This window comes from Mixophyes fleayi, chromosome 5 (genome assembly GCF_038048845.1).
Source record: "Mixophyes fleayi isolate aMixFle1 chromosome 5, aMixFle1.hap1, whole genome shotgun sequence".
Classification (NCBI taxonomy): Eukaryota; Metazoa; Chordata; class Amphibia; order Anura; family Limnodynastidae; genus Mixophyes; species Mixophyes fleayi.
Window position 1 is genome coordinate 100,601,927 of NC_134406.1, and position 25,928 is coordinate 100,627,854.

General features: G+C 36.9%; 1 protein-coding gene across 1 annotated transcript; it reads right to left on the bottom strand.

Moving 5' to 3' along the window:
* Nucleotides 1-440: 440 nt before the first annotated feature.
* PPP1R17 (protein phosphatase 1 regulatory subunit 17) lies at nucleotides 441-22,191 on the bottom strand. Its single transcript, XM_075211289.1, has 5 exons — nucleotides 22,132-22,191; nucleotides 19,094-19,190; nucleotides 14,135-14,287; nucleotides 9,642-9,791; nucleotides 441-663 (listed from the first exon to the last, which is right to left on the bottom strand). The coding sequence occupies exons 2-5, from the start codon at nucleotides 19,170-19,172 to the stop codon at nucleotides 599-601; spliced, it is 447 nt and encodes a 148-aa protein (XP_075067390.1). The 5' UTR covers nucleotides 19,173-19,190; nucleotides 22,132-22,191; the 3' UTR covers nucleotides 441-598.
* Nucleotides 22,192-25,928: the final 3,737 nt, after the last annotated feature.

Here is a 25,928-nt window from a genome sequence, read left to right on the forward strand (position 1 = left end):
ACTATTAACACTTTTTTATTTTTTAAAGAATTCTTACTTTGCCACATTTTTTTAGCAGCTGCCTAAAACTTTTGCACAGTACTGTATATTACATTTTTAAGAAATCCCGTGTGGAGATGTGTGCAGAAAAGCCATAAATTATGTAATTAGCATATTCACAAACTTGTTGTGGTGACCTCACAAGAAGGGGGAATGGAGGTGAAAAATCAGTGAGTTTAAAAAACATGCAAAACTGTTATCCATTGTAATGTTTTTGGATGTCAATTCCATATTGAGGATTTGCCCAATTTTCAAACATCTCCCAGATGCAGTAATGCAAAAATAAAATGAGCTTTCTGTTTCTGTTCCCTTTAAGAGATGGCCTGCCTAGATATATGCACTATAAATAATGATACATACATAGCTTTAATTGTTAATAAACAATGTATTATTATCATATAAACAAAATGTACAAATCAGTTATAAAATTACAAAATGTTCCAATAGACTTGTTCAGTTTTAATTGTCTAAAACACATTGCAGTATTTTTTTCTAAACTATAGTACTTGGAATAGATTATTGAATTAACGTGAATTGTTAATTTGAACATATTATTTCTCTAGCCATCATTTTCTTCGCTCTCCACAATAATAGTTCTCCTGTCTTCCTTCAGCAGATTGACTCCTAGAATATATAAAACAAAGCAAAAACATACATTGGTGTTTGTGAAAAGAGTTACATTATAAACTGACCATATCACCACAATATAACATCTACCCCTTTGTCTGTATTGAGGCTGCAACTGTATTTTTAAAATAATAAAAATATAAAATATAGAAGTACATTCAACCTTCTCTGTATCCATCTCCCCTTCATTCCAGTTGTTGACATGAAAACAAGTAGAGATACTCACACTGAGATCATTGATCTCTATGGAGAGACGGACTAATATTGTGATCTCTTTACAAAGGTGTCAGAGCAGCATAGGCAGAAAACAGAACATGTTCTGATGGGGACATATAATTTTTTGTATATTAATATATTTTGGGGACTGTGTGTGTGTGTGTGTGTGTGTGTTTAAGCAGGGGGACTGTGTGTGTGCTTTATACAAGGGGACAGAGTGTGTGTATTAAGGAGGGGGCAGTGTGTGTTCTGTGGGGGGCAGAGTGTGTTCTGGGGGACAGCGTGCAGAAAGGGGGACAGTGTGTGTTCTGGGGAAACAGCGTGCAGAAAGGGGGACAGAGTGTTTTCTTGGGGGACAGTGTGCAGAAACGGGGACAGAGTGTGTTCTCGGGGGACAGTGTGCAGAAACGGGGACAGAGTGTGTTCTTGGGGAACAGTGTGCAGAAACGGGGACAGAGTGTATCCTCAGGGGATAGTGTGCAGAAACGGGGACAGAGTGTGTTCTCGGGGGACAGCGTGCAGAGAGGGGGACAGAATGTGTGCTTTGAAGGGAGACGAGGTGCGTTCTGAGGGGGACAGAGTGTGTTCTGGGGGGACAGCATGCAGAAAGGGGGACAGAGTGTGTGTTCTGAAGGTGAACAGAGTGTGGTGTGAGGGTTACAAAATGCAGAAAGGGGGACAGAGTGTTTTCTTGGGGGACAGTGTGCAGAAACGGGGACAGAGTGTGTTCTCGGGGGACAGTGTGCAGAAACGGGGACAGAGTGTGTTCTTGGGGAACAGTGTGCAGAAACGGGGACAGAGTGTATCCTCGGGGGATAGTGTGCAGAAACGGGGACAGAGTGTGTTCTCGGGGGACAGCGTGCAGAGAGGGGGACAGAATGTGTGCTTTGAAGGGAGACCAGGTGCGTTCTGAGGGGGACAGAGCGTGTTCTGGGGGGACAGAGTGTGTTCTGGTGGGACAGCATGCAGAAAGGGGGACAGAGTGTGTGTTCTGAAGGTGAACAGAGTGTGGTGTGAGGGTTACAAAATGCAGAAAGGGGGACAGAGTGTGTTCTGAGAGGTACAGAGTGCTGAAAGGGGGACAGACTGTGTTCTGAGCAAGACAGTGTGCAGGGGGTTCATGAATTGGCCGCTTGTAGGGGCTATGATCTCCGTATTGTGTGGTGTTCATGAGGATGCTCTCTAAAGCTTCTAATCATTTAGGGTTTGTAATGTTTGTACATTTTCAAAACAGAACCCCAACTTTCCAGAAGACAGTTAAATGACAATAAAGAAAGAACAGCAAGATCAGATAAGAGAATCTGTCTAAATTTGGTTGCTGGAAAATACTCCTGAATTTTCCTTTATTGATTTGAAGGGGGGGACACTACGGGCATCCAGAACCCTTAATCAGGCCCTGAATATAGGTGGATACATTAGTTATTTACCACTATGTGGATTTATTGGCCTTATAAACTTTACTTAGTTTTTTTATTGTATTTTGTAGACATTTGTATGTTGCTAGATGTAGCTCTACTGGCATCTACGGTCATAACTTCTCTCTGTAAAGATTTATCATTGATGTAAACATTAAGGTGGAGTTATTGTGTTAAAAAAGAGCATTATTGCAGCCAGAACTAGAACTTTTGTGCAAGCTTAGTATAATAAATATTTATTTTTGAAGACAGTTTAAAATTTCTTGCCAAACACAGCGATTCTCCCTCATTTAGGAGAATTGTTATAATAATTCTACTTTCCCCGCCCCTGTTTGCTGTCATAACAAAGGTGAGACGGATATAAAAATAGCTGGATGCATATGGCCTGAGTTCATCAAACCATATTTCCTTTTCTAAGGTCAAACAGAAATTGTCATGTTATGCAAATAATTGGGGTAGCAGATAAAATGTATAGATGTCTCTCTGGTTTCATGCATCAAAAGTAACCACAAACTCTGGTATTCTTTACCTCTTGCTTTGAGGTGGTGGTAGCATGTTTCCTTATAGGCAAGATTGCAGTTTCCCAACTGTCTTACAATTTTTAAAATGTTTACACATTAGGAAAACATATTGCATTTTGGTGTTAATGTTTACAAAGAGTTGTGCTGGCCACAGTGATTAATTGTCCATGTGGTAGTCCTTGCACTGAATAACTTTGTATTTGTATTAATTGCCAGCTACCTTCAATGGGCCTAAACCATGCCAAGTATTATAACTATGCCCGACAACAGTATTGTAGAAGCTAGACCCCTTCACCTTGTGAGTCAAGCACTTTAACTGTGTATTGCAATACATTGACCTTAGAACTACTCTATTGTTTGTCATGTTTAATTGTTGTTTGCCCAGATTGAACATATATATTTAAACATATATAGTAGATATGAATGTAAACAAATTTACTGCAGCAATATTGCAAAACAGTCCTCTCACTACCAACTTCGTCTGAGCAAATTATGTGTATGCATCTGGAAAACTGATAGAAAAAAAAAATATATATTTTTGCTGAAATGAGGAGTATTTTAGGAGAAAACTGTTAATTAAATTGTGGGCCTGTATGTGATAGTAAACAAAATTCTAAATGTACAAACTGGCTAGAAAAATACAGAGTGGGTATTCACAACCTTTTATATACTGTGCTGTAAAATAGTTGTAATTGTCAAGAGTGAGAGAGCCCATGGGTGTAGTTTCAATACAGAGAGGAGCAGCTGCTTATTATTATTAATGTATGCATAATTATGATTTAATTGGTTAGAAAAATCAATTCAAGATGGAGGCTTACATAGGGAGTGCCCAGCTGGAGCATCTACTGTATAGAGTTACCATCTGTTGAAATTTTTTTATGTATACATTTAATTTAAGAAAAAGCTTTTCTTTGTAATATAAGCTACTTTATTGTGATGAAAGGTCTGCTTTTAATAAAGATGGAACTGCCATGTGATGTTATAGAGTATATTATCATTAAATGCAGAAAATATACCTTTTATTTATAATTACCAGATAACAAGTTGTTCCAGCTGTCCAGACATTTTTTACTGGTTAGCACTGTGTCATTTGTAAGTGTCTCATTAATAAACCACTTACCTATGGTTGCAAGAGCTTAAGTCTCAAGAGGTACTCCAGAAATAATTCTCCGTAGAAGAATTAATCAAATGTTTACTATGCTGTAATTGGGATTCATCAAATTAATTTCCTGTTTACTATATGTATGAAATAACTATTACAAAATTAAATCCTTTGATGTAAATTGTTGCTGCTCTGTGTCACTGAATTTCCTTGAAGATTTATTTTTTTTGTATATTGGTTCTATAAAAGGTACATAAAATAATAACTTTGAGGGATCTGTTGCTACATTTGCATAGTATTGTAATGCTTTAAAAAAGTTGATGAGATAACAGTTTAGTACTGTTACAGAAATGATTTATAAACCAGCTTAGCAGGTCCAAAACTTTAATCTACTACCTCATTGCCATAGAATGAGTCTTTTGCTTCCTACTGAGGATTTGATGCTCTTGACACTATAAACGATTATAGAATATATGTTTTAAAGGTTTGGGAGCAATTTATTGAACTATTTATATTTTTGCCTGCTTGTTAGGTCCTGCAAAGAGAGTATTGATATCCAGCAGTTACATTTATATGCATTAGTATATATTAAGTGACTGCCACGTGGCCTTCAAAACTAAAACTAGTGATATATTAAACATTTTTGAATTATTCAGTATAGACATAATGTAAGCAGATATGTTTATTGTTTATGTTTGTTAAGCTGATAGTAATTAAGAAAGAAATAATAATGTATGTTGCTTTTATTTTTAAAATGCACATGCGCCTTTAATACACCTTTAATCTATAGTAAAATATTATGATTAGTGCAGTAAATGTGAAAACATGCCAATTCTAAAATTATTTCAGCTTATTCCCTTCCTCTAGAATGTAAACTCTAACAGGCAGGGTCCTCTCTCCACTCTCCGTCTTCCTACTATGTCCCTGTTATGTCTTATGTTGAATTATCTCTGTGTGCTATGCATAAATGTTTCAATTTGTAACTGCATTAATTCTTGCATTTCTACTTCAGGTTGCTATTATGTGTAATTATATCCATACATTTATTTTTATGCTTAATTGTACCCGCATATCTGTTATTATCCTTGTCGCTACAGAATCAGTGGTGTCCTATAAATAAACATTGATGATGATAATGATGATTCAGCATATAACTAACAACTTCTTCTAAACAATATAGGTATGTTCTACGAAACTGTAAATTACATTATTGCAGGTTATGATAGCCTACATCCCAACAAAACAATGACATCAGAAATTATTGTTTATGCAGAAAAAAATTAAAGTGGTTTATACATATATTAACATAATAGACAAGTGATGCAAATATAAGTCTTAAAAGAATATAAGAATTCTGTGACAGGTATGCCGGTATTTGACCTGTGATCTCTTGCCTTTATATGGTCACAGAACTACTTGGTAAATCTAAATATCGTTATAATCTATACTGGAATGTATGTATTATCCTCTCAATAAACCATGCTTAATAATGTCATTGTTTTATAATCAGTGCTTAGTGATGTCATCACCATAGCATGCATTAGGAACTCTTGTGTATTATAAAAATATTGTACATCACCTCCATGAAACCATTAGGTTATAGCCATTTACCTTTATGTTAAAATGCTCAATGACTTATAATATATTGCAATTATAATATATACTAGGTTGTGCATTATGTCATATGCTTTTTTTACAGCTTGTTTCACTATGAGCCAAATATTAAACAGTTTGTGGAAGTGAGAAAATACAATTACTTTCATTCATACTTTCATTTATAAAACTGTTCCTTATTTTCCTGTTATCTACTGCAACAGTTAATGCAAAAATTTAACAGCCCATGAATCCTGTTACCATAGGGAAAACTGGCTTATTGACATTCGATTGCACAGTGAACTATCTCTATGGCCATGTACAAAGCAAGAAATGCCGACATGGTATATCCATTTGATTTGTATTGCAGTGACATATAAGAGCTAAGCTGCTATGCCTCATGGGGGTTATGTTGAGAGGGACACAAACTGTGTCAGCATAGAATAAGTTTTTTTACTTCTGTGCAAGCATGCAAAGCACTAGTTCCAAAACTGGTGCTTTGTGCATGTGCTCAGAAGTTTTAAAAAAAATATGTTGAAAATACGCATTCAACTCAACATGGCCGTTAAAATATGTACATGAGATAGACAACTTTTATTGCAGTTGTATGAGAATACACTAACTTTTGTTGTTTTTTATGTTTTCAACTTATACAAGAAATGAAAAAGCCAGTAAAATATAACAGTTAAAGTAAGCAAAGTTACCATAACAATAACAATCTCAGTCAATATAAACATAAGTGTGTAGACAGTAACATATTGGCAATAACTAGTTTTAGTGTCTGATTTAGCATTAAATGTAAAATCGTGTCCATACAGTTACGTGTCTGTATTTTGAGTTTGAACATATCTTAAGATCTGGTGCAAACATCACAACTTTATATAATACACTAGTTATCAGTGCCATTACAACTTTTCCAGGGAGTCCAAAACAACAAATGTGTGGGAGGCATCTCTTGCAGCAAATATCAACTCCCCCACCTGTATTGCCTTAGCCACTTTAATCATCTATTCCCTCTGTAAGGAACTTGCTACAGCCTTTCAATATTTTGGTTCAAATGTGGAATTTATTTCAAATGAGGGTGATGTCTGGATATGTCTTGCACAGAAGCTTAAGAATGACTCCTTAAAAGGCTTGATCAGTAGGCATTAATACCTTATATTCGTGCTATTTTCTGTTATGCTGAGCTAACACAGTTTGGGGCAATATTCTATACTATTTAATAAGGATGCTATCTGGTCACCAATGTATAATGACATTACTGGGATCACTGACATGTAAGCATTATTAAACATATATTTCCATGTTTTTGAAGATGTTTCTCACATTCATTTGGGAATTAAGTTAGAGTTTGTCTGTTTCTGAGAACATGTGATAGATATTATCATCATCATCATCATCATCATCACCATTTATATAGCACTACTGATTCCGCAGCGCTGTACAGAGAACTCATTCACAACAGTCCCTGCCCCATTGGGCCTCACAGTCTGAATTCCCTAACATACACACACAGACAGAGACTAGGGTAAATTTTGATAGCAGCCAATTAACCTACTAGTATGTTTTCGGAGTGTGGGAGGAAATCGGAGCACCCGGAGGAAACCCACGCAAACACGGGGAGAACATAAAAACTCCTCACAGATAAGGCCATGGTCGGGAATTGCACTTATGACCCCAGTGCTGTGAGGCAGAAGTGCTAACCACTTAGCCACCATGCTGCCCATAGTAGACGTTTCACATATCCTCAAATGGATTGATATCCCTTAAGATGTTTCCCTTTTTCCTCCATCTGCTCATGGACCCTTTCTCAATGAAAGGGGGATATCTAGATTAGGTGTGGCTTGGGATAGTGTGGATATAATATTTTTATTAAAACCATTGTGCTGACCCCTTTCTCCTTCCTCTGCTCATGGACCCTTTCTCAATGAATGGGGTACATCTAGATTAGGTGTGGCTTGGGATAGTGTGGATATAATATTTTTATTAAAATCATTGTGTTGACCCCTTTCTCCTTCCTCTGCTCATGGACCCTTTCTCAATGAATGGGGTACATCCTCTGATATTGAGTCCATCCACATTAAGATCGATTTGATTTACACTTTAAATAGTGTCTGTGAAGTTTAATGATGTCTCTGATTTTAATGTCTTTTTTTTTTTTAAAAGGTGTACGTTGTTAATAGGTATCATTTTATTAATAATATTAGTTATTTCCTTTTATAAAATGTTGTATATTTACATATATTTTTGTATACTTTTTTGTATTTGGTTTTATTGGACCTTGTTGCATGATATGTGGGTACTATTAGATGGTTTTAGCAACAGACATCAGCTTCATGTCATTTACCATGATTGTGTGATCTTGGATTTAGTTATGTCCTAAGGATAGCTCCTATTTAAAACGCCAGCTGCTTATCAATGTTAGCAATGCCTCCATATTGCCTGTAGGACTAATCCAATACATGCAGCAAAGGAGAACACAGGCTGGCTAACTAAATCTGTGATTCATTCATATGCCTTTTCCCATTTAACTTGTGTAAATTCAATTATTATGTTAATAAAGATGTTAAACATACACTTGATCTATCAAGTGCTTTCTCTATTTCCCCTGCTTTTCTTTGTTATACACACATCTATTAATACTTCTCCCCCAATGTCAGGGGCAGACTTAGACTTTTTCTTAAAGGGGGGGGGGCGATTCCGCATAGCCACACCCCTCCTTCATGTTGATTGGTTGGGCCTGGTTGCCCCCTTCATTCCCAATGATTGGACCTCTCTGCAGCAATTTTAAGGTGTAAAGATTGTTGCTGGGGGTGGGGGGGGGGGGCGATTGCCCCGATCGCACCCCTCTGGATCCACCAGTACCCAATGACTGAGTTTCACTATTTGGGTCTGATTTAAAGTTCTACCTATAGGTGCCCCATTTCCACCTGAGCAAAGATGCATCATTCATCTGTGTTTTTTGAGTTGCAAATGTGCAACCTTAAGTCTTGGATATAGATTGTGTCCGGAGCAAAAATGTAGCATCGTCATCATCAACTCTAAAACTTACACACAATCTATGTAGGTAATTTATAGCTGATGCATATTAAGACCTATGTAACTCAATCTGCCTTTCTAGGTACAAAGGGCTAAATACATGCAAATCTAAGTATGTACACAATTTGTGCACATGCGCAATCTGTTGTGCAAATGCACTTACATGCAACTCTAAATCAGGCCCTTTGATTCTTGCTTTCATTTTCTCCTCTCTTATTAACAGGTTCCACTTCTCGCTCAAAGGCAATACAGTTCTATCTTTAAAAAAAATGACTTAATTGAATATAGTTAAAAAATATAGTAGGTTACATATTTGTAAATTAAAATAAAAACGTGGCTACTGTTATATGTAGCTATGTAGCTACTGTTTACTGAATACATGTAAACTGCATAGAATATGGTCATATAACACTGTCTGTTGTATATGTTGCCTGTATTTATATAGTAACATCTTATTTTATACATTTGATTTAAAAGTGTTTAAGTAACTGTATAAAGTTCACATTTATTATGGTTATAGCAATTACTTTTTATATTAATCCAGAAGTGGAAGATCAATAGAGTAAACAATTCATTGTGAAATATTGATACTGTCTTTTTTTTTTGTAGTTTCTAGTTCTCTTCCAGTTCCATTCAGAGTCTATTTCTCTTTTTTATATTAGTTTGCACTATAATTGTATATACTCCTTTGTCACTCCCTGATGCTCCTTATCACTGCAATGGACATTGTGCCCTCTGTCACAATGGCTACACAGAGAAACACATAACATACAAATTGGCAAATGACATTAATCTGTCATTTGCTAACTAAACATATGTTATATTGGATAACATAAAAATAGAAACATAATAACTGAATACTTATTCAAGCCATATACATTGTTTACTGTTTTAAAACACATCATAAAACTGTCATATTGAGCACTATAGCCACCATTAAGCAGTATTAGGGACATCTGCATACCCAATTTCGTCAAGCATGCAGAATTATGTTGTTTGCACACAAATGGACTTTGAATGCATGCAGTAGTGTAAGTTCAGACTACTGATAGTAGCTAGTCATTACTGTTTACAGTCTTCTTACTGTACCTGGAGGGAGTGGTGATGTGTGTAGTGCAGGTGTATTTATTCTTCTAGGTTTCCTCAAGTCCGGCTCTTTATTAAGGACAGACGGAGTTTGCTTATTCTTCTGCTGTTTGTCAACTTCATCAAACTTTTTCAATAATAGCTCTGAAAAATCTAAAGAGTGTGTTCGCTGTCAAAATCAAATCATGCCAAATATATAATGCTAAGAACAGAGGCAGAACTAGCAAGTTTTGGGCCCCAGTGCAGGAAGTCGGGGAGGCAGAAGACGGGGCCCCTGATCCTCTGCATCTGCCATGCAGCGGGCCCCATTAGATCCATGGGCCCCGATGCACTGCACCTGCCGCAGCAATGGTAGTTTTGCCACTGGCTAAGAATACATTAAGAGGTTACATTCATAACAAGTCATTTATGTCATGATTCTTCACCTACTTCACCCACTCTTGCAGTTTTAGTCAAAACCCATGAAATATTCCCTCTGTTTTATTGTGTCATAATAAAATGTATATGTAAAATATGCTTATGTGTCTTTAATTTGTCAAAGTTAACATGCAGTACATTAACATGGGATGTCAAACACTCTAACACTATGGCCCATGTGGTAAGGATGATGTGAGTTCTATTATTATTATTAACCTTAATTTATAGGGCACTACATAGGTCTGCTGTAAAGTACAGAGGGCAAGCAACAAGACAGTACATGGCATAAGGGTACAATACAGTAAACAAATAACACAACAACTCTCAACACAACTACTGCAAGAGATATATTCAGCGCAGGCTGAAATCTGTGCCCATTAGCGTCTGCATTACTAACAGGTTTAGAGCCACTGAAAATGTTGTGAAGACAATGGAGGAGTGGAGTCAATGGGCAGAGTACCCAAGGAGGAAATGTGCAGAGTTGCTGGTGATTAAATGTTATAGGTGATGAGAACAGGAGGGAAGAGGGCTATACACAATAGAGCTTACAATCTAAAGGAAAGGGGCAGACAAACAGTTGACACATGGGAGTGAGTCAATATAAGGGAATATGAGAGCAAGTGTGGGATAGATGGAGGATGAAAGAGGGTGAGGTATATTACATGGTGAAATTGTTATGTGGAGGACTAGGAGGCTTTAAAAAACAAGTGGGTTTACGAAGATCGTTTGAAGCATACAGTGTAGGGGATAGTCTGATAGAATGAAAGAGATCATTCCAGGATTGGGGGGCAGCACAGAAGAAATCTTGGATACGGGAGTGAAAATTGGTTACCAGCGTAGGGGAAAGGCAAAGATCATTGGATATTTGGAGAGTGAAGGGCGGGAGGGAGTATGTATGGAGATGAGGATGAAGAAGTAGGGAGCAGAAGAGTTGGAGAGGGCCTTGCATGTAAGGATGAGGTGTTTGAAGAAGATACTGCAGGCAGAGGGAGCCAGTGTATGGTATGGCAGAGAAGAAAGGCAGAGGTTGAGCGACGAGAGAGGAAGATTAGTCTAGTTGCAGCATTAAGTGTAGATTGAAGAGGAGTGAGATGTAATAGCGTAAGGGAACATACTATTAGCGACTTAGCGCTCTGATGAGAAGACCGATGGTATAGAGACTATTACAATCTCTGTACGTGGGAAATATTTTAGGCAAATACTGCCATCTACAGCTCATACTATACACAATACTAATTGTTGAGGGCTGCATAGGCGACACGCTGTTGCTAGGCAGAATATGTCTAAGCTAGATTCCTCTATAAACACTTCATCAGCGTCATTATATTTGCCATCCTAATACAGCAGATTAATAAAATATCATATTATTAGCAACCTAGCGCCTTAATGAGGAGATCATTGGCATAGAGATTATCTATTAAATACGAGTTACCCAATTACTCCTAGAGACACTATTTATCAGCCTAAACAGGTGCACACAAATGATAATTAGCCACTAGACTTTTGGCTACTTTGTGACACATTAAATAGGGCTCGTGCTTTATGAATCTCTAATACTTGTTAAGATACATGATAATCCAATACAATCTCTATATGTGGGGAACATATTAGGCTAATACTGCCATGTATCAGTTATACTATATACAACACTAAATATTGAGAGTTATATAAGCGATACGCTGTCACTAGGCAGAACATGTTTAATCTCTGCCACTCTATTTTGACACTTATGGACTAATTTGTGCTGCATATTCCCACAAAAGATTTTATATCAGTGATTTTCCTTTTGGAAATACTATAAATTCTGATCGGCTCCACCACTGGGTCAACTTATTATTTTTTAAACTCTATATCTCTCAACACTATAATCTCTTTTTTATATTTCACTTTTTTATTTGTGTGGTATATCTGCATGTACCATTTTTAACGTATACCAATAAAAATAATATGTATTAATTCACTATCTATATGTACCTGGAGTGCTTACTTAGGTCATTACTCTTTTTCTCCTCCTTTGGATTGTAGATAATGTCTGTACACATGACCTTAGCACCCCCCCACATTATAGTATATCTATTAGTGAGGTAGGGTACTATCCTGTGCGGAGCGGTTTTTCCTATTCCCCTTTCCCCATTTTTTTTCCATGATACTATAAGTTGAGGAAGCATAAGAACATTGAGGATGAGAGGGCAGAGAGGCAACTGGACACCCAAGAGAGGGTGGAAGGGGAGAGTTCAGGAGTTGAGTGGTAGAGTTGACTGTCATTGGCATAGAGGTGGTATTGGAGGCCAAAGGAGCTGATGAGTTCCTCCAGGGATTAGATGTACAGAGAAAAGATCAGAGGGCCAAGAACAGATCCCTGTGGGACTCTTACGGGAAGGATGAATGGGGGAGGAGAAACCAGAGAAAGAAACAGAGAAGGAGTGATTGGCGAGGTAGGAAGCGAACCATGAAAGGATGATGTCAGAAAAGCCAATGGTGTGAAGGGTGTTGAATAGGAGAGAGTGATCCATGGTGTCAAAGGCCTCAGAGAGGTCGAGGAGAATAAGGAGGGAGAAGTGGCTGGATTTGGCCGTGAGAAGATCGCTCCTGTGGAGAGAAGAGGCAGAAGCCAGATTGGAGAGGATCAAGGAGAAAGTTGTCAGTGTGATAGCTGCTGAGGCAGTTTCAGACAAGTTGCTCAAGTATTTTGGAAGCAAAGGGTAGAAGAGAAATGGTGGCGGTAGTTAGGGAGGGAGGATTATTATTATATGTTATTAGATAATATATGAAATTACTAGATGAACATCATATCTTTCATGTTAACCACAGCAACAGTGTTTCTTGCCTGGCACAGTGGTGCTATTATGACACATGGGAGTAGTACACTATGAGATGATAATTAATTATCAAATGTCTAATGACTACCGGTTAGAACTGTAAAGGGGACTGTGCCATTCTATGTACAATTTATGTTGATGGCTTCCTAAGTGTGGAACAGTTCCCAAGATAAATCCTACATTCATGGCACTGAAAAAGATTAAAGCAGTACATATAAGCAAAAGAAAGAGGCGCTCGGCTTGCCTCAACCAGTAAATACAGGAAAAATTGACAGAGAGAATGGTTAAAATGGTTTAAATTATCCAAACGACTACATGCATAAATATTTGATATATCTAATAAGTTCTTAGGTAGACGATGTACACACTTGAATTGATGTCAATATAAACTTGACTGCAACTGTTACAAACTTGTAACTAGATTAGTTTTGCAAATCAGGAAATCAAGGAAATAGTTTCTAAATGTCCTGGTGCCAATAAAGATTGGATACAATTCAGATCCTTTAAAGTGCAGTTCAGTGTCCCAATCTAGCAGAGGGAGCTCTGCACATGGGATCTCACAGATGCAGCCTTATTGTATCTTAACACCTGAAAAGAAAAGTTCTCCAGAATAATAGCGTGCAATGCAGTTGAGCATGTGTTATAATAAATTAGTCCTTTCGACATATTAAACCATTTTTAACCATTCTCTCTCATCTAGTTTCTATTTATTTTTCCTGCATTTATTGGTTGGGTAAGCCGAGTGCCTCTTTCTTTTGCTGATATGTTAGGGTATACAGTTGAATACAGAGCCCCTAAGAGGTAGCTGCTCCATTACCTATTTAATGTAATTTATTTGTTTTACTCATTAGCACCCCAATTTAGAAGTATATATGTTCTTACACCTTTGTGTACCTACATAGAGATTTTGCTAGCTCCTCACATTGTATTTAACTAGTACATGTACACAATTTTTTTTAAAAAGCATGGAATCATAATTTCTATGCATGGTACAGAGTATTTCTAAATACTGGGCACCATAAACTCTATAATCCCTTGCTCAGCAGCATGTATCTTTGCTTGCTTTACTACCGTTTGTGTGTCTTTACTATTACTTTTTCTATAAACAGAAACATTAGAATCAATAAACCCTATAAAACAATCTCTATCCTTGTGGCCAGCACGCCATGACTTTAACACATAAATAACATCTGCATACAAATTCAAAACCCCAATACAAATAAGCCCTTAGGGACTGAGCATGAGAATGAATATTCTTGCCTTGAACAAATGGTGGCTTGTTTAGGGCTGGTGTATCTTTTCTCCGTGGATGTTTTGGGTCCATTTCACTGTTTTGGGAAACTGATGCAGTTTTTCCTTTTCTTGTTTTTATTTGGATATCACAATTCCTCATCAGTTGTTCAGAAAGGTTATCTGGAATAATTCAAATATATTTACACAATGTGATCAAAATAACATATACATTATATAGAAGTATAATTACTGAAAAACATTAATTTAGTACTGTGTTATTTAATGTCGTTTCTAGACATGCAAAAAAAATGCATCCTTACAATACATATTGTGCATGTTTATACGCCTTCCTCATATATAGGTACATGCCCACATTCCACTACTGGCATCATTAAACTCCACCTCCATCCAGACTCCTGGAAACTGCCTGCTCCTCTGGGTGTCCGGGGAGGACTCCCCGAAGTTCGGGAGCCTCTCGGACATTCCGAGAGAGTAGACAAGTATGCTCTATATTTACTTTTGCAGAACTGTGGGCTGGAGTTGCAAATGGTGGTAAGAGGAATTCCTGGCTATTGTCACTCTAGGACCAATTCATTAAATTTAACTTTTCGACTGTTCTAGTGATCGTTGCCTTACCATTTATGTTTTAAATTATTCAAAGGAGTGTGGGAACATCAGCATTGAGTTATGTGTCACTTTTGCTTTTTCATATTTTAATTACATGATTTATGTGCTTATAAATGTAATATCCTGCATCATATATGCCTGGATGGTATAAAAGCCATTCAATTTAAATTATAGAAGGACTCTACTGGCACATTCTGAGCACTAGTAAAATTACAATCACATGGAAATGCGAGTGCTATATAAATACATGTTAATAATAATAATAATAATAATAATAATAATAATCTTTCAAAACTAAATCATTTCAGTGCAATTTGAAGCACATTTACACCGAGAAGCAGAAGTTGCAAAACTGCGTACTATCTGCAGATACCTGTATCTTTTTTAAGTGCAGATCCTTCATTAAAAATGTTTGGATTTGCATAAAAATAAGCACATGATGTTACACAACAAAATCTCCACTAATGGGAAATAATTTTGCTTGTTTGTAAATGTTGTGTTTCAGTCATAATCTGATTAAATAAAAGCTTGCAAACCTTACCTATTTAGTTCATCAGATGCGTCTTTCTTATATTTTAGCATTTTACAGAAGTGTAAGTAACGTGATACACAGATGGTGAGAGATCAGGAGAGGATAGATAAATTTGTGTATCATTTGCATAGAGATGATACTGAAATCCAAAGAAACGTGTTAGTTTTCCAAGAGAAGCGGTGTAGATAGAGAATAGCAGAGGACCTAGGACTGAGCCTTGTGGTACTCCAACTGATAAAGGAAGCAGAACGGTGGTGGATCCAGAGAAATTAACACTGAAAGAGTGATTAGCTAGATAGGATAAGCACTGGAATATCACAGTGTCTTTAAGAGAGTGGTCAACAGTGTCAAATGCAGCAGAGAGATCCAGGAGAAATAGAAGAGAGTAATGGCTTTTAGTTTTAGCTGTGATCAAATCATTGACAACCTTAGTCAGGGCAGTCTCTGTGGAGTGTTGAGAGTGAAAGCCTGACTGAAGAGGATCTAATAAGTTGTTTGCAAAAAGAAACCATGTGATCAATATAGATACATATAATAGACAGTGTTTTTATATATATATTTATACTTAGATTCCAGTTTAAGTTTTTTTTAATTAATTTTCTTAAGTGTTCAGCATCCTGAACTTTGTTCAATGTTAAAAACCTGAAAATTAGCATTTTTCATGTATGTTTCTGTTAAAGCACTTTATAAATCCCCTATACTGGCTCAGATTATTTCTAAAATGCATTACAACTTTGAATTGGAGACGATAGACATGCCATACTCCACTTCTGATTCAGGCCCTATCATGCACTGCTTCAAGTGGCATGTTTATGTTACAGAGGGAGAGGGTACAAATAGAGGTCCATCTTCCTCCTCTCCCACCCACTCGCTCCTGGCTGTACCTGATTCCCCCCAGGAGAATTAGTGGTTCCCCCCACGGCATCTTTTGGACGTTCTATGTTTCTATCATGTGCATTGCAATGTTTTTTTGTTATGTTGTGTCTTTTCTATTTTCAAAATGTGTGGATTTATATTTGTTGTAATACTCATTGAGCGACCACCCCTGTATCTTTCATTGTTGATTCCCCTCCTTTTTTTTTTGTACCCCAAATATTTTGCAAAAACTTCAATGAAAATGATTGATGAAAAAAAAAAGCACTTTATAAATAAAAATAGTCAAACATTGCATTTTTGTCTTCACTGGTCAATAAAATAACATACCTTTACCTCTCAACTGTCCCCATTTCATCAGGATAGTCCTGATGTTAGGGGACTATCTTGATTAGCCAAGAGCTTGTCCCAGCATGTGGAACAGCTGGGATGTATTTCCACTCTTCACTTTACATACATACTGTGTGAACCAGTTAGTGTTGCACTTTTTATATAAGGGAGGATGGGAGGTAGATGTAGTTGGCTGGAGTGAAGTGCAAGCTATGCCCTCCATGGTGCTGACCATGCCCACCCACATCTGGCCACACCCATACATCACTGGCCACACCTCCAGTGGGATAGCACTTCTCACAACAGGCCCTTTATAATTTTCAGCCCCAGGCCCATGTGGCCCTTAATCTGGCCCTGACTGCCCCTCTATTATATCATGTAAGGATTTTCATTAGTCATATGACCTGGATTTGCATACCCCCAGTGCAGTAATATGGGGCATGACTTGTCAATCTAGGCATGTGGTCAAGATATTTAAGGTGATTTGGCTAATAGGGGCATGGCTTGTACAGATTAGAGATATGGTTTAATTTGTCCTTAAACTGCGAATAATATGAGATATTTGTACAGCAGATTATATTATTAAATTGGTTTCAACTAATTTTCTTCACAGACAAAGATCTAAAACACACATGATGGCCCTGTAAGCTCATGCTCCAATCTCAAAATTGACATTTTTACATCTCCTCTAATATTATACTAACTGATTCTTAGATTTTAGTGGAGATTTTTTAGTAAACAGTGGTCTTGTATCCGATTGTTCTACTGTTTGAGAGGCCCATAGAAAACTTTACTAGAGGCAAATACATTAGCATTGAAAATGAGTGCAGATGAAACAGCTGGGTGGGGTAGAGAATAATGATGATCATTATTCCGACAAGACTTACCCCGACGTGTTCAGAGCGAACAGCTCCTTCCCGACCAGGCTCCTTCCCGACCAGGCTCCTTCCGGACTGCTGTGACAAAAGACTTGACCATTGTGTTGAATGAAGATGGAGGCAACAGTTGATGAAGTCACCGGCGAGCGCGACGCTGTTATCTGTGCTGTTAATGGAGTAATGCAAGTATGCGGCTATGGACAATGTATAACGCTTTGCAAAGTACATTGTCCATGGCCGCATACTTACTTTACCCCCTTAACAGTACCGATAATAGCGTCGCCCTCGTTGGTGGCGTCATGAACTGTCACCGCCTTCTTCATTCATCGCGATGCCTTCAAGTCGTTGGTCACAGCAGTCGGGAAGGAGCCTGGTCGGGAAGGAGCCATTTGCTCTGAACACGTCGGGGTAAGTCTTGTCTGGGTAGTCAGCATTGATATGCTGACTACCTCCAGAAACAGCTAGATACAACATGTAAGGATCTATACCAGGAATTCCTCTGTGACAACACAGTGTAAATTGTAGTTCAGATCGTTACCATTACATGGTGTCCTGTCTAGAAAATAGAAATAGATACATGACTTTAAGAAAATGAGATGTTATAAATGTTGGGTTATGTAATTGCCCTGGCCCTACAATGTAAAATAGAGAACATGTAGGTAAAGTCATGTTTATTAGTAAAATACTCAACAATTTATAGGTAGAATTTAACTTCTGCTCAGGAGACATAAACATACAAAAAAGAAAAAAGACATAGAAAAATGTTAGCTTATGCAGTCAGCACAATAGCTACATTTTATATATAACATAGCACAGCAAGTTTCCCTATCTGAAAAGGTGTGGAAAATGGAGGTGTCTTCACTACATCACAAATAACAATGGTTACCATATAATACTAATGGGATACAATGATCCAAAGTAATCAAAATAGTCAGTCACTGCAACACTCACAGACTAGGGTTAAGTTTGTCAGAAGCCATTTAATCTACCAGTATATGTTAGGATTGTGGCAGGACACTCATTCAAACACAGGGAGAACATGCAATCTGCACACACATAGTGTCCTAGTTAAAATCGAACTCTAGACCCCAGCGTTGTGAAGTAGCAATGCTAACCACTGTGTCAACATGCTGCCCATAGTAATAAACATAGTAACCACTTTAATAAAAATGTAAATTAATCAATAAAAACAAAAAAAGGAAACAACATCATGATATGATACAATACATAACATCAAAATGAATAAAATATAAAGACCTTTAAATAAATAAGAACCTTACAAAATAATTCAAATACATTAACTAAACCCAAATTATAATATGGATGTAATGTTTGCTGTGTCATATATGTATCCCAGACTGCAATTTAATTATCCGTTCAATTATTTTTATTACATAAATTTAAATCTATACCAAAGAACTAGTTTTTTATCAAGCAGGTCCAATATGAAAGCTAATATCACAAGTAACATTACCAGTTGCATTTGGGTTACACATTATGCTTTGACTTATTATAGGAAGGGGTTAATATGTCTAATATGTCAGACACTTAGATCTGACCCCAGAGGAGAAACCATACCCTTTCACTTCCCATCTGGCAGCATGTCTATTACCAAAATTCAAAAGATATCAGGTTTCTACGTTTCAACAGTGTGACTCATCATCCATTGTGCTCTAGCATGACTCTGTATGAGTCATCATCTTATCTAATGAATTATAAGACATAATGACCAATAATGGTATTTACCTAAAAGCTTACAGTGTTGTTCACGCTTGTCCAATATGTCTTCTGAGAGGTCTAGTGGCGACACAAATCCTGTTGACATAACTGGAAGGATTTTTTCCTTTATGAAAAAAATGCACAAATATGGAAAAGCAAATAATTATTAATGTATAAGGATACTAAAATAAGTAATATAGAAAAGAGTAAAATACATTATGAGAGTAAACATGATTTTCAGGTGTAATGACAATATATAAGTTTCATAAAAGGATTATCTCATAGTCTTGCACAGCAGCTAGGTCTTAAATAGACTGTCTTGTGGTAACTATTGCAGAATGTAGAGATCACTATTTGCTAACCAAGCAACAAGATCACTTTTCAGTTATGACACAAAATAGCCATTTATTACTACCATAGCGTGTCTATTAATTTGACTTGAAACTAAATATATTTCTTATGATTTAAAACAAATATATATGTAACAAGTCAGATATTCTTATATTGATAAGAACATATGTATAGGTGCAATGTTAAGTTTTTTTTTCATGAACATTCATTTCATTTAAATTTTTAGAAGAATTCCATAGACATACTTTTTACATGTTTCACACTATAATATGCATGTAATATTCTACAAGAAATTGTATGTATAGTGTTCTGATTGCGATTTTAGTGTCAGGTTATTATTATCTATTAAAGGTCTAAATAAACTAATTAACTCAGCTGGTTATTTTTGAAGAGATGAATGTTGAGGTTCACTTAACAATCTGATAATAAATATATAACATGAACTGAAAAACACACCTATATTTATTAGCTGATGAAAGTGCTGTGTACATATGGGGTGGGCTATTCAATATCCATGAATAATTTATCATTTAACCTCTTATCATGATGTTAACATTGCACATATAGTGGGAAGGGAAGGTAATATATTTGAAATGACTAATCAAATAATTCTCTAGTAAAGTGTGAATATGTTATTTATAATTTGACCATTTACTGTAGGATTTGCTCAAACAATGCTGTTTTTGCTCTACAGCTAAGGCAGAGATTATTCAAAATAATACATTAAATGTATTACCACTTAAAGTGCATAAAGAGCAATTCCATGCATTTTATTTATTTTGCATCCTGGACCATCATAGACATCAGGAACCTATGGGACAAGCTTCTTCCAAACTTCAGAGAGTGTTCTGCTATTTGGGAAACTGAGTTTATTGCAAAATGTAAAAAATAAAATCCATGGATGAGTAGTTCTTTACATTTTCTCAAAATGGATGTTTGGTTATATACAAATTGGTAGACAGGTTTAGAAATATAATAATTACTATATCATAGATTATGAAATATTTAAATGCTGTGTGAATAACATTACTCATGGAAAGCAGTATTAAATGGCGATAGGAGGTAGGTGATCATTTGTGTGCAAATATATTTTTTTAGAAATGCAAAAGAACATTTATGTGTTCAGCTAAAACTAATTTACTTATAGCTATGCTATGTTATGTTATGGATGTGTTTACTATAGTGCAATGTCCATTATTCCAGATAGTTTTGGACAATTAGATTTGTTTTCTATTATGTTTTACAATATTGCATTTATATATATTGTGGAAAATGTACTTGCACTTTAACCAAATGTAAGCTTATGTTTGTCGCATAAATTGTCTGTCCCAAACAGGAAACCCTAGATTAAACAATTCGGTTAGCACGTGGTATCATTGACTCCTCTGTTTTGTAGACTAAATATGTAATACTCACAGATTTGTGCTAAAATTGTTTAAACTTATATATACTGCTTTTTGATAGTTCTGGATGTAATAACTCAAATATATTGTTTATATTTTTAAACATAATCTCATTAAAATAAATTAAGGAGCTACTATCTTTATATGATTTTTTTTACATTTTCAAATAGTTTTATAATTATAATACAATAAAACAAATATGTAAAATACAAATAGGATCATTAAACCTTATTGCTACAAAGAATAAGGGATTTTTTTCTTTTTAAAAAATGTACTTGCTTATTTCTAGACTAAGGAATTAAATATGATTCTTCAAAGCTACGTTATCTTTAAAAAATGTACATAATTTATATTTTGATGGTATAGTTCCCTCTTTTGTGTAGAATAAAGTATGTTTTACTACAACTTGTGAATGCATACCATATTTCTAGATTTTTTTCCCTCAGGCTCTAGAGCTTCTCACTTTGTCCTTAACTTCAAACAATAGGTAGCATTGTCAACCACACCCCACATAGCCCCAATTTTCTTAAAACAGTCACGATTTGTAGCAAATGAAAAAGTCATAGCGTGGTCTCGGTATATTGTAGGCGTGCTTGCGCAGATCAGTGGCATGGTTAGGCAGATGAGAGTAGTGCTTGGGTGGATCATGGACTTTTTAACTACTAATGTAAGGAGTCATGTCAACATATTGGGGGTGCTTATAGTATATATAACCCAAATGATACAATGAGATGTAACTTCTATGAAGGCTGCTGTAGAGTCACAGAGTTACAGTGGATCCGCACACACAGCAATTTCAAATCAATGAAGGATAGATAAACATTAACTTGATACTTTATTTTTTAAACATGAATTTCTAGACCAAAATAGTAGTATATAGCAAACATTTCCAAACTTTCCTTAATGAGACACATTTACATTTCATGGGTATATAATACAGTGAAATCACATGTAGTTAAACATACTATAAACTTACAGAGTACAGATATTTTCCATCTACTGTGTATGTTCCATAAGTCCATCATTACAGTGATCTGGTATATTCTTTGTGGCAAACACTTGAAAGAACAATTGCAATATGGGACTATCAGCAGCATATAAAATATTGTGTTCAAATGGAATAAGAGTACAGAAAATACCATAGTCACTATGGTATAACTACTTGAACTATGCATGCCTACATCCTATACATTAAGTGATTGATTTCTGCTATACCAATTTTGCAAAACTAGTTCATGTCAAACACTTATGTGCAGTAAAAAGTTAAAGCTATAAAATAAATGCAAGTTAGTTTAAGTAAATTGCACTTACAAATGTAGTAGTAGTAGTGGATGGGAGCTCTGTACAGCCTGTGTTACTGGTTCAGTGGATGATGCCTTCTGTTCTCCTCTCTTATTTAAATGATCGGTATAGACGTTACCATGGAAACATTCTGTCTAGGACCAAGCACTATGCTTCAAAAGGAAGTCGTCCTATCCCATTTACAATCCTGTTTTGATGGTTAATTTATGTAATCTACTTTAACAACAAAATGAATAGTCTACAGAATCAAACAATTAGAGGAGACAAGAAGTGGGCAACATAAAAGCAGATACTTATAAAACACCATTATAGCATGAGATCACACAAAGATGATGCAAGTTTATGGCTAGTTACATGGATGTACGATAGAACAGGACATTTGTTTCTGTTGTAGAAAAAAATTGACAAACAGAGTGGAATATTGTACAGTGCAACATTAGTGTCTATGTTTGTCAAATAATACAATTCAGAATAAAGTTTTCTCAAAATTAAGCCAACTATCTAAAGATCACCATTAAATTTAAAACTGTCAAGCGAAAAAAAAGTTTGCTACTCTTTTTTCAGGAAAACTGAAGTATTAGGTAACATATTAATACACAGTTGTTTTTGCTAGCAATAACACCCTGTCATTGCCATAGCTATAGCAGCAGAAGAAACGTTGAAATTAAAAAAATGTTGGGGATAAAAATATTCAGGTAAAAAAGGTTTTAATAAGGTGACCTGGTTGAGTGATGGTGAGTTAAGAAGTTAAGTGACAGCAATTCATTAAGATGCTTTTTTAAATGGTGACCGGGGTGAATTTAATATCCATAATAATTTGTAGCAAGGAGACATTATAATACAAATGTTTCACTTAAAATAAATTGACACAAGGGTTCATTCTTTTTACAATGCAACATTTTTCCTGAGACCCTGTCACTCACCGGACCGTGAGTGCCTCTACTCTGGTGCGAGGTCCTCCATCTTTTCTCGCTACACCTGTGTGGAATCGTGGCCGCTCGCTATCCTGCCATCTGCGCATGCGCAGGTCTCGCTAGTAGCTTCACCTGTCCATGGAGGTGATTGACAGATCAATCACCTCACCCTATTTGAGGCACCTGCAACCCTAGGTAGGGGCTGATCTTGAAGTCTCATTCCCAGTGAACTTCTATAGGTGTGTGCAGATCCCAGACTGCTTCCAGCTTTACTCGTTATACAGTTTCCCAAACTGTGTGCAGATTGTTCTTACTACAGCTTCCACGCTGCTCCCTGGTTCAACTCGGCGGCGGTTCCCACACCGCTACAACACTATCATCCCGCTGATCGTGTCACAGCTTACACGCTGCTCCTGGCTCCACTCAGCAGAGGTTCTCTGACCGTTCCAACGCTGACATCCTGCTGATCGTGTTACAGCTTTCACGCTGCTTCCCTGCTCAACTCAGCGGCGGTTCCCATACCGCTACAACGCTTCATCTCCCAGCTGATTTCGGATCTACACAACTGGGTATGCGTTACTACTATTGACTATTTTCTATGCTACTCACATACCAGTTGCATCCATTATTGTTTATTGTGCAGGGTACAAGTACCCATATAGACTGTGTTTCCGCTTTGCTCCAGTTAGGACTGCTGTCACTCAAGCTCGTTACCTACTCACGCTACTACTTGGCGTCATTGTGCATAAACTGCTGTGTACAGCTTCTCCTCACTGCAAGGCACCAACTATATATACAGAATATTCATTGTGCCTTCCAAAACATTGCTATACTCGCGCTGTTCCCATACAGCCACAGTTTACCTTTCAACTTCACTCTCCTGCACCTGGACAAGTCCTCACTCCCTCCACAGCAGTGGTACAACTTGCTGCACGCAGACCACTGACTTCCCTGCTACATACCTGCACCTGGACAAGTCCTCCTATCACAGCGGTGGTACAACTTGCTACCCGCAGACCACTGATTACCCTGCTACCTACCTGCACCTGGATCCGTTTCCTCACCATAGCGGTGGTACAACTTGCTGCATGCAGACCACCGACTACCCTGCTACCTACCTGCACCAATCCTATTCTTCCCATCAGAGCAGTGGTACAACTTGCTGTACACAGACCACTGACTCCTCCTCTACTTACCATCACCTATCCACGTCCACTCCTCGTGTCTACATTATCTTCAGTCTCCAGTTTACAGCTCCAAGTCGTTGATTGCCTCAGACTATCTCTACTCTCCTGCTGTTGTGTCGCTCCAATCATTCACCTGCCTGCTTTGAGGTGCGTGCCATATCCCCGCCTCTCCAGCAGAGTACCATCTGGTGAAACTCGGGTAGCAACTCCAAGTGCCCGTGACAGACCCTCACTAATCCAGACTGTGGGGCATATTCAATTGTTGGCGGTATAGCCTAAAGTAACGTGCCCCGTAATGACGGTAATAGTGCGCGTAAATACCGTTATTACAGTACTTTTCTCGCTGGATTTCAGCTCGCGGCTCAGGGAGCTGCGAGTTGAAATCCGGCTTATTATTACCGTAATAACGCAGCGGAAAAAGTAAACAATTGAATATGTCCCTGTGAGTAGTTTGCACACTACTTTGATGAATGAGTAGGTCAGGAGTGATGGCTGAGACCAAACACTGTTGCTCAGAGTGGGTAACAGAATTGGAAGTAACATCTACCATTGTGCAGGGGGCCTGCTGTAGCAGGTAAAGAAATTGTATAATCAGCATGTTATACAAATATTTTTAACAGTACATTAGTATACAATGTCCATTGAACGTGCATTATAAATATTTAAAACATGTCTTTATATGTGTTAGAAAGAAAAGGATGGGGTAAGTTTTAGAGATATACGCTGACCACCGTGTTTCAGTTTCAGAACTGGTGTCGATTCTAAACCGTGTTCAAGTTTCGGCTTTGTTACCGTTTTTGCAAAAAAAAGAAAAACGTGAAAGGTTTTGGATCTGGATTTAACTATAAATTGTGAAAATAGGTAAAATAATGTCATTTGAGCTGTTTTTGCTCCTATATTACTATTTATAGCTGCACCCACTTTATGGAATTCACTCCCTCGCACCACAAGACTTTCCTCTAGTCTTCAAAACTTCAAGCGTTCTCTGAAAACCCACCTCTTCAGACAAGCTTATAGTATTTCGACTAAAGTCTGCAGCGATCTGACTGGCTAAAATTAGTGACAGAGCAGTGGCACAAACATATGGCACACTCACATGGCAATTTATGTAATGATAAAATCCCTAGACTAAGGAACACAATAGATGATCTGGCAGCTTTGTAAAAAATTGTTAAGTTGTTATGTGAATGTAATGCAAACTTAAAAATTAAGTTTTAACACAGGACCGGAGTGCTTTGTCATGTCCAATACTTTTCTCCTTTTTCTCTCTATATAATATAATTCATTGGAATAAGCACCCTCACAAGGTTAATGGATTGACAATTATATCCAATTTCCTGTCTGTATTGTGGAAGGTCCACTCCCTTGTGCGGGATATCTTCAGCTCAATAAAACTAAATATACTCATCACTCGTGTATATTTGCAAGTATATAAATATGTCATGTATAAAATATGTCATGTATATCAATATGTAATGTATATATATATATATATATATATATATATATATATATATGTATATATGGAATGTATAAATAATACATATATTTCATATTAGTGAAGTGTAAAAAATATGTTAACCAGACAGTTCAGATTGGGCAATAGTTGGCCTTCCCACACAAGCAAGTATGTATAACTTACATTGATGCAAATTTGGTTGACAGAAACATCTGTCTTGACAAGACAATGCAATTAAATTTGAAA

What these genes read in the sequence shown, in the direction of transcription:
- PPP1R17 (XM_075211289.1), bottom strand. Translation starts at nt 19,172, where the DNA reads ATGTCAACAGGATTTGTGTCGCCACTAGACCTCTCAGAAGACATATTG. An exon ending in ACAACACTGTAAGCTTTTAG is followed by an intron (nt 14,288 to 19,093) that starts GTAAATACCATT and finishes GAATTATTCCAG; the next exon opens with ATAACCTTTCTGAACAACTG. An exon ending in CACATCACCACTCCCTCCAG is followed by an intron (nt 664 to 9,641) that starts GTACAGTAAGAA and finishes TATATATTCTAG; the next exon opens with GAGTCAATCTGCTGAAGGAA.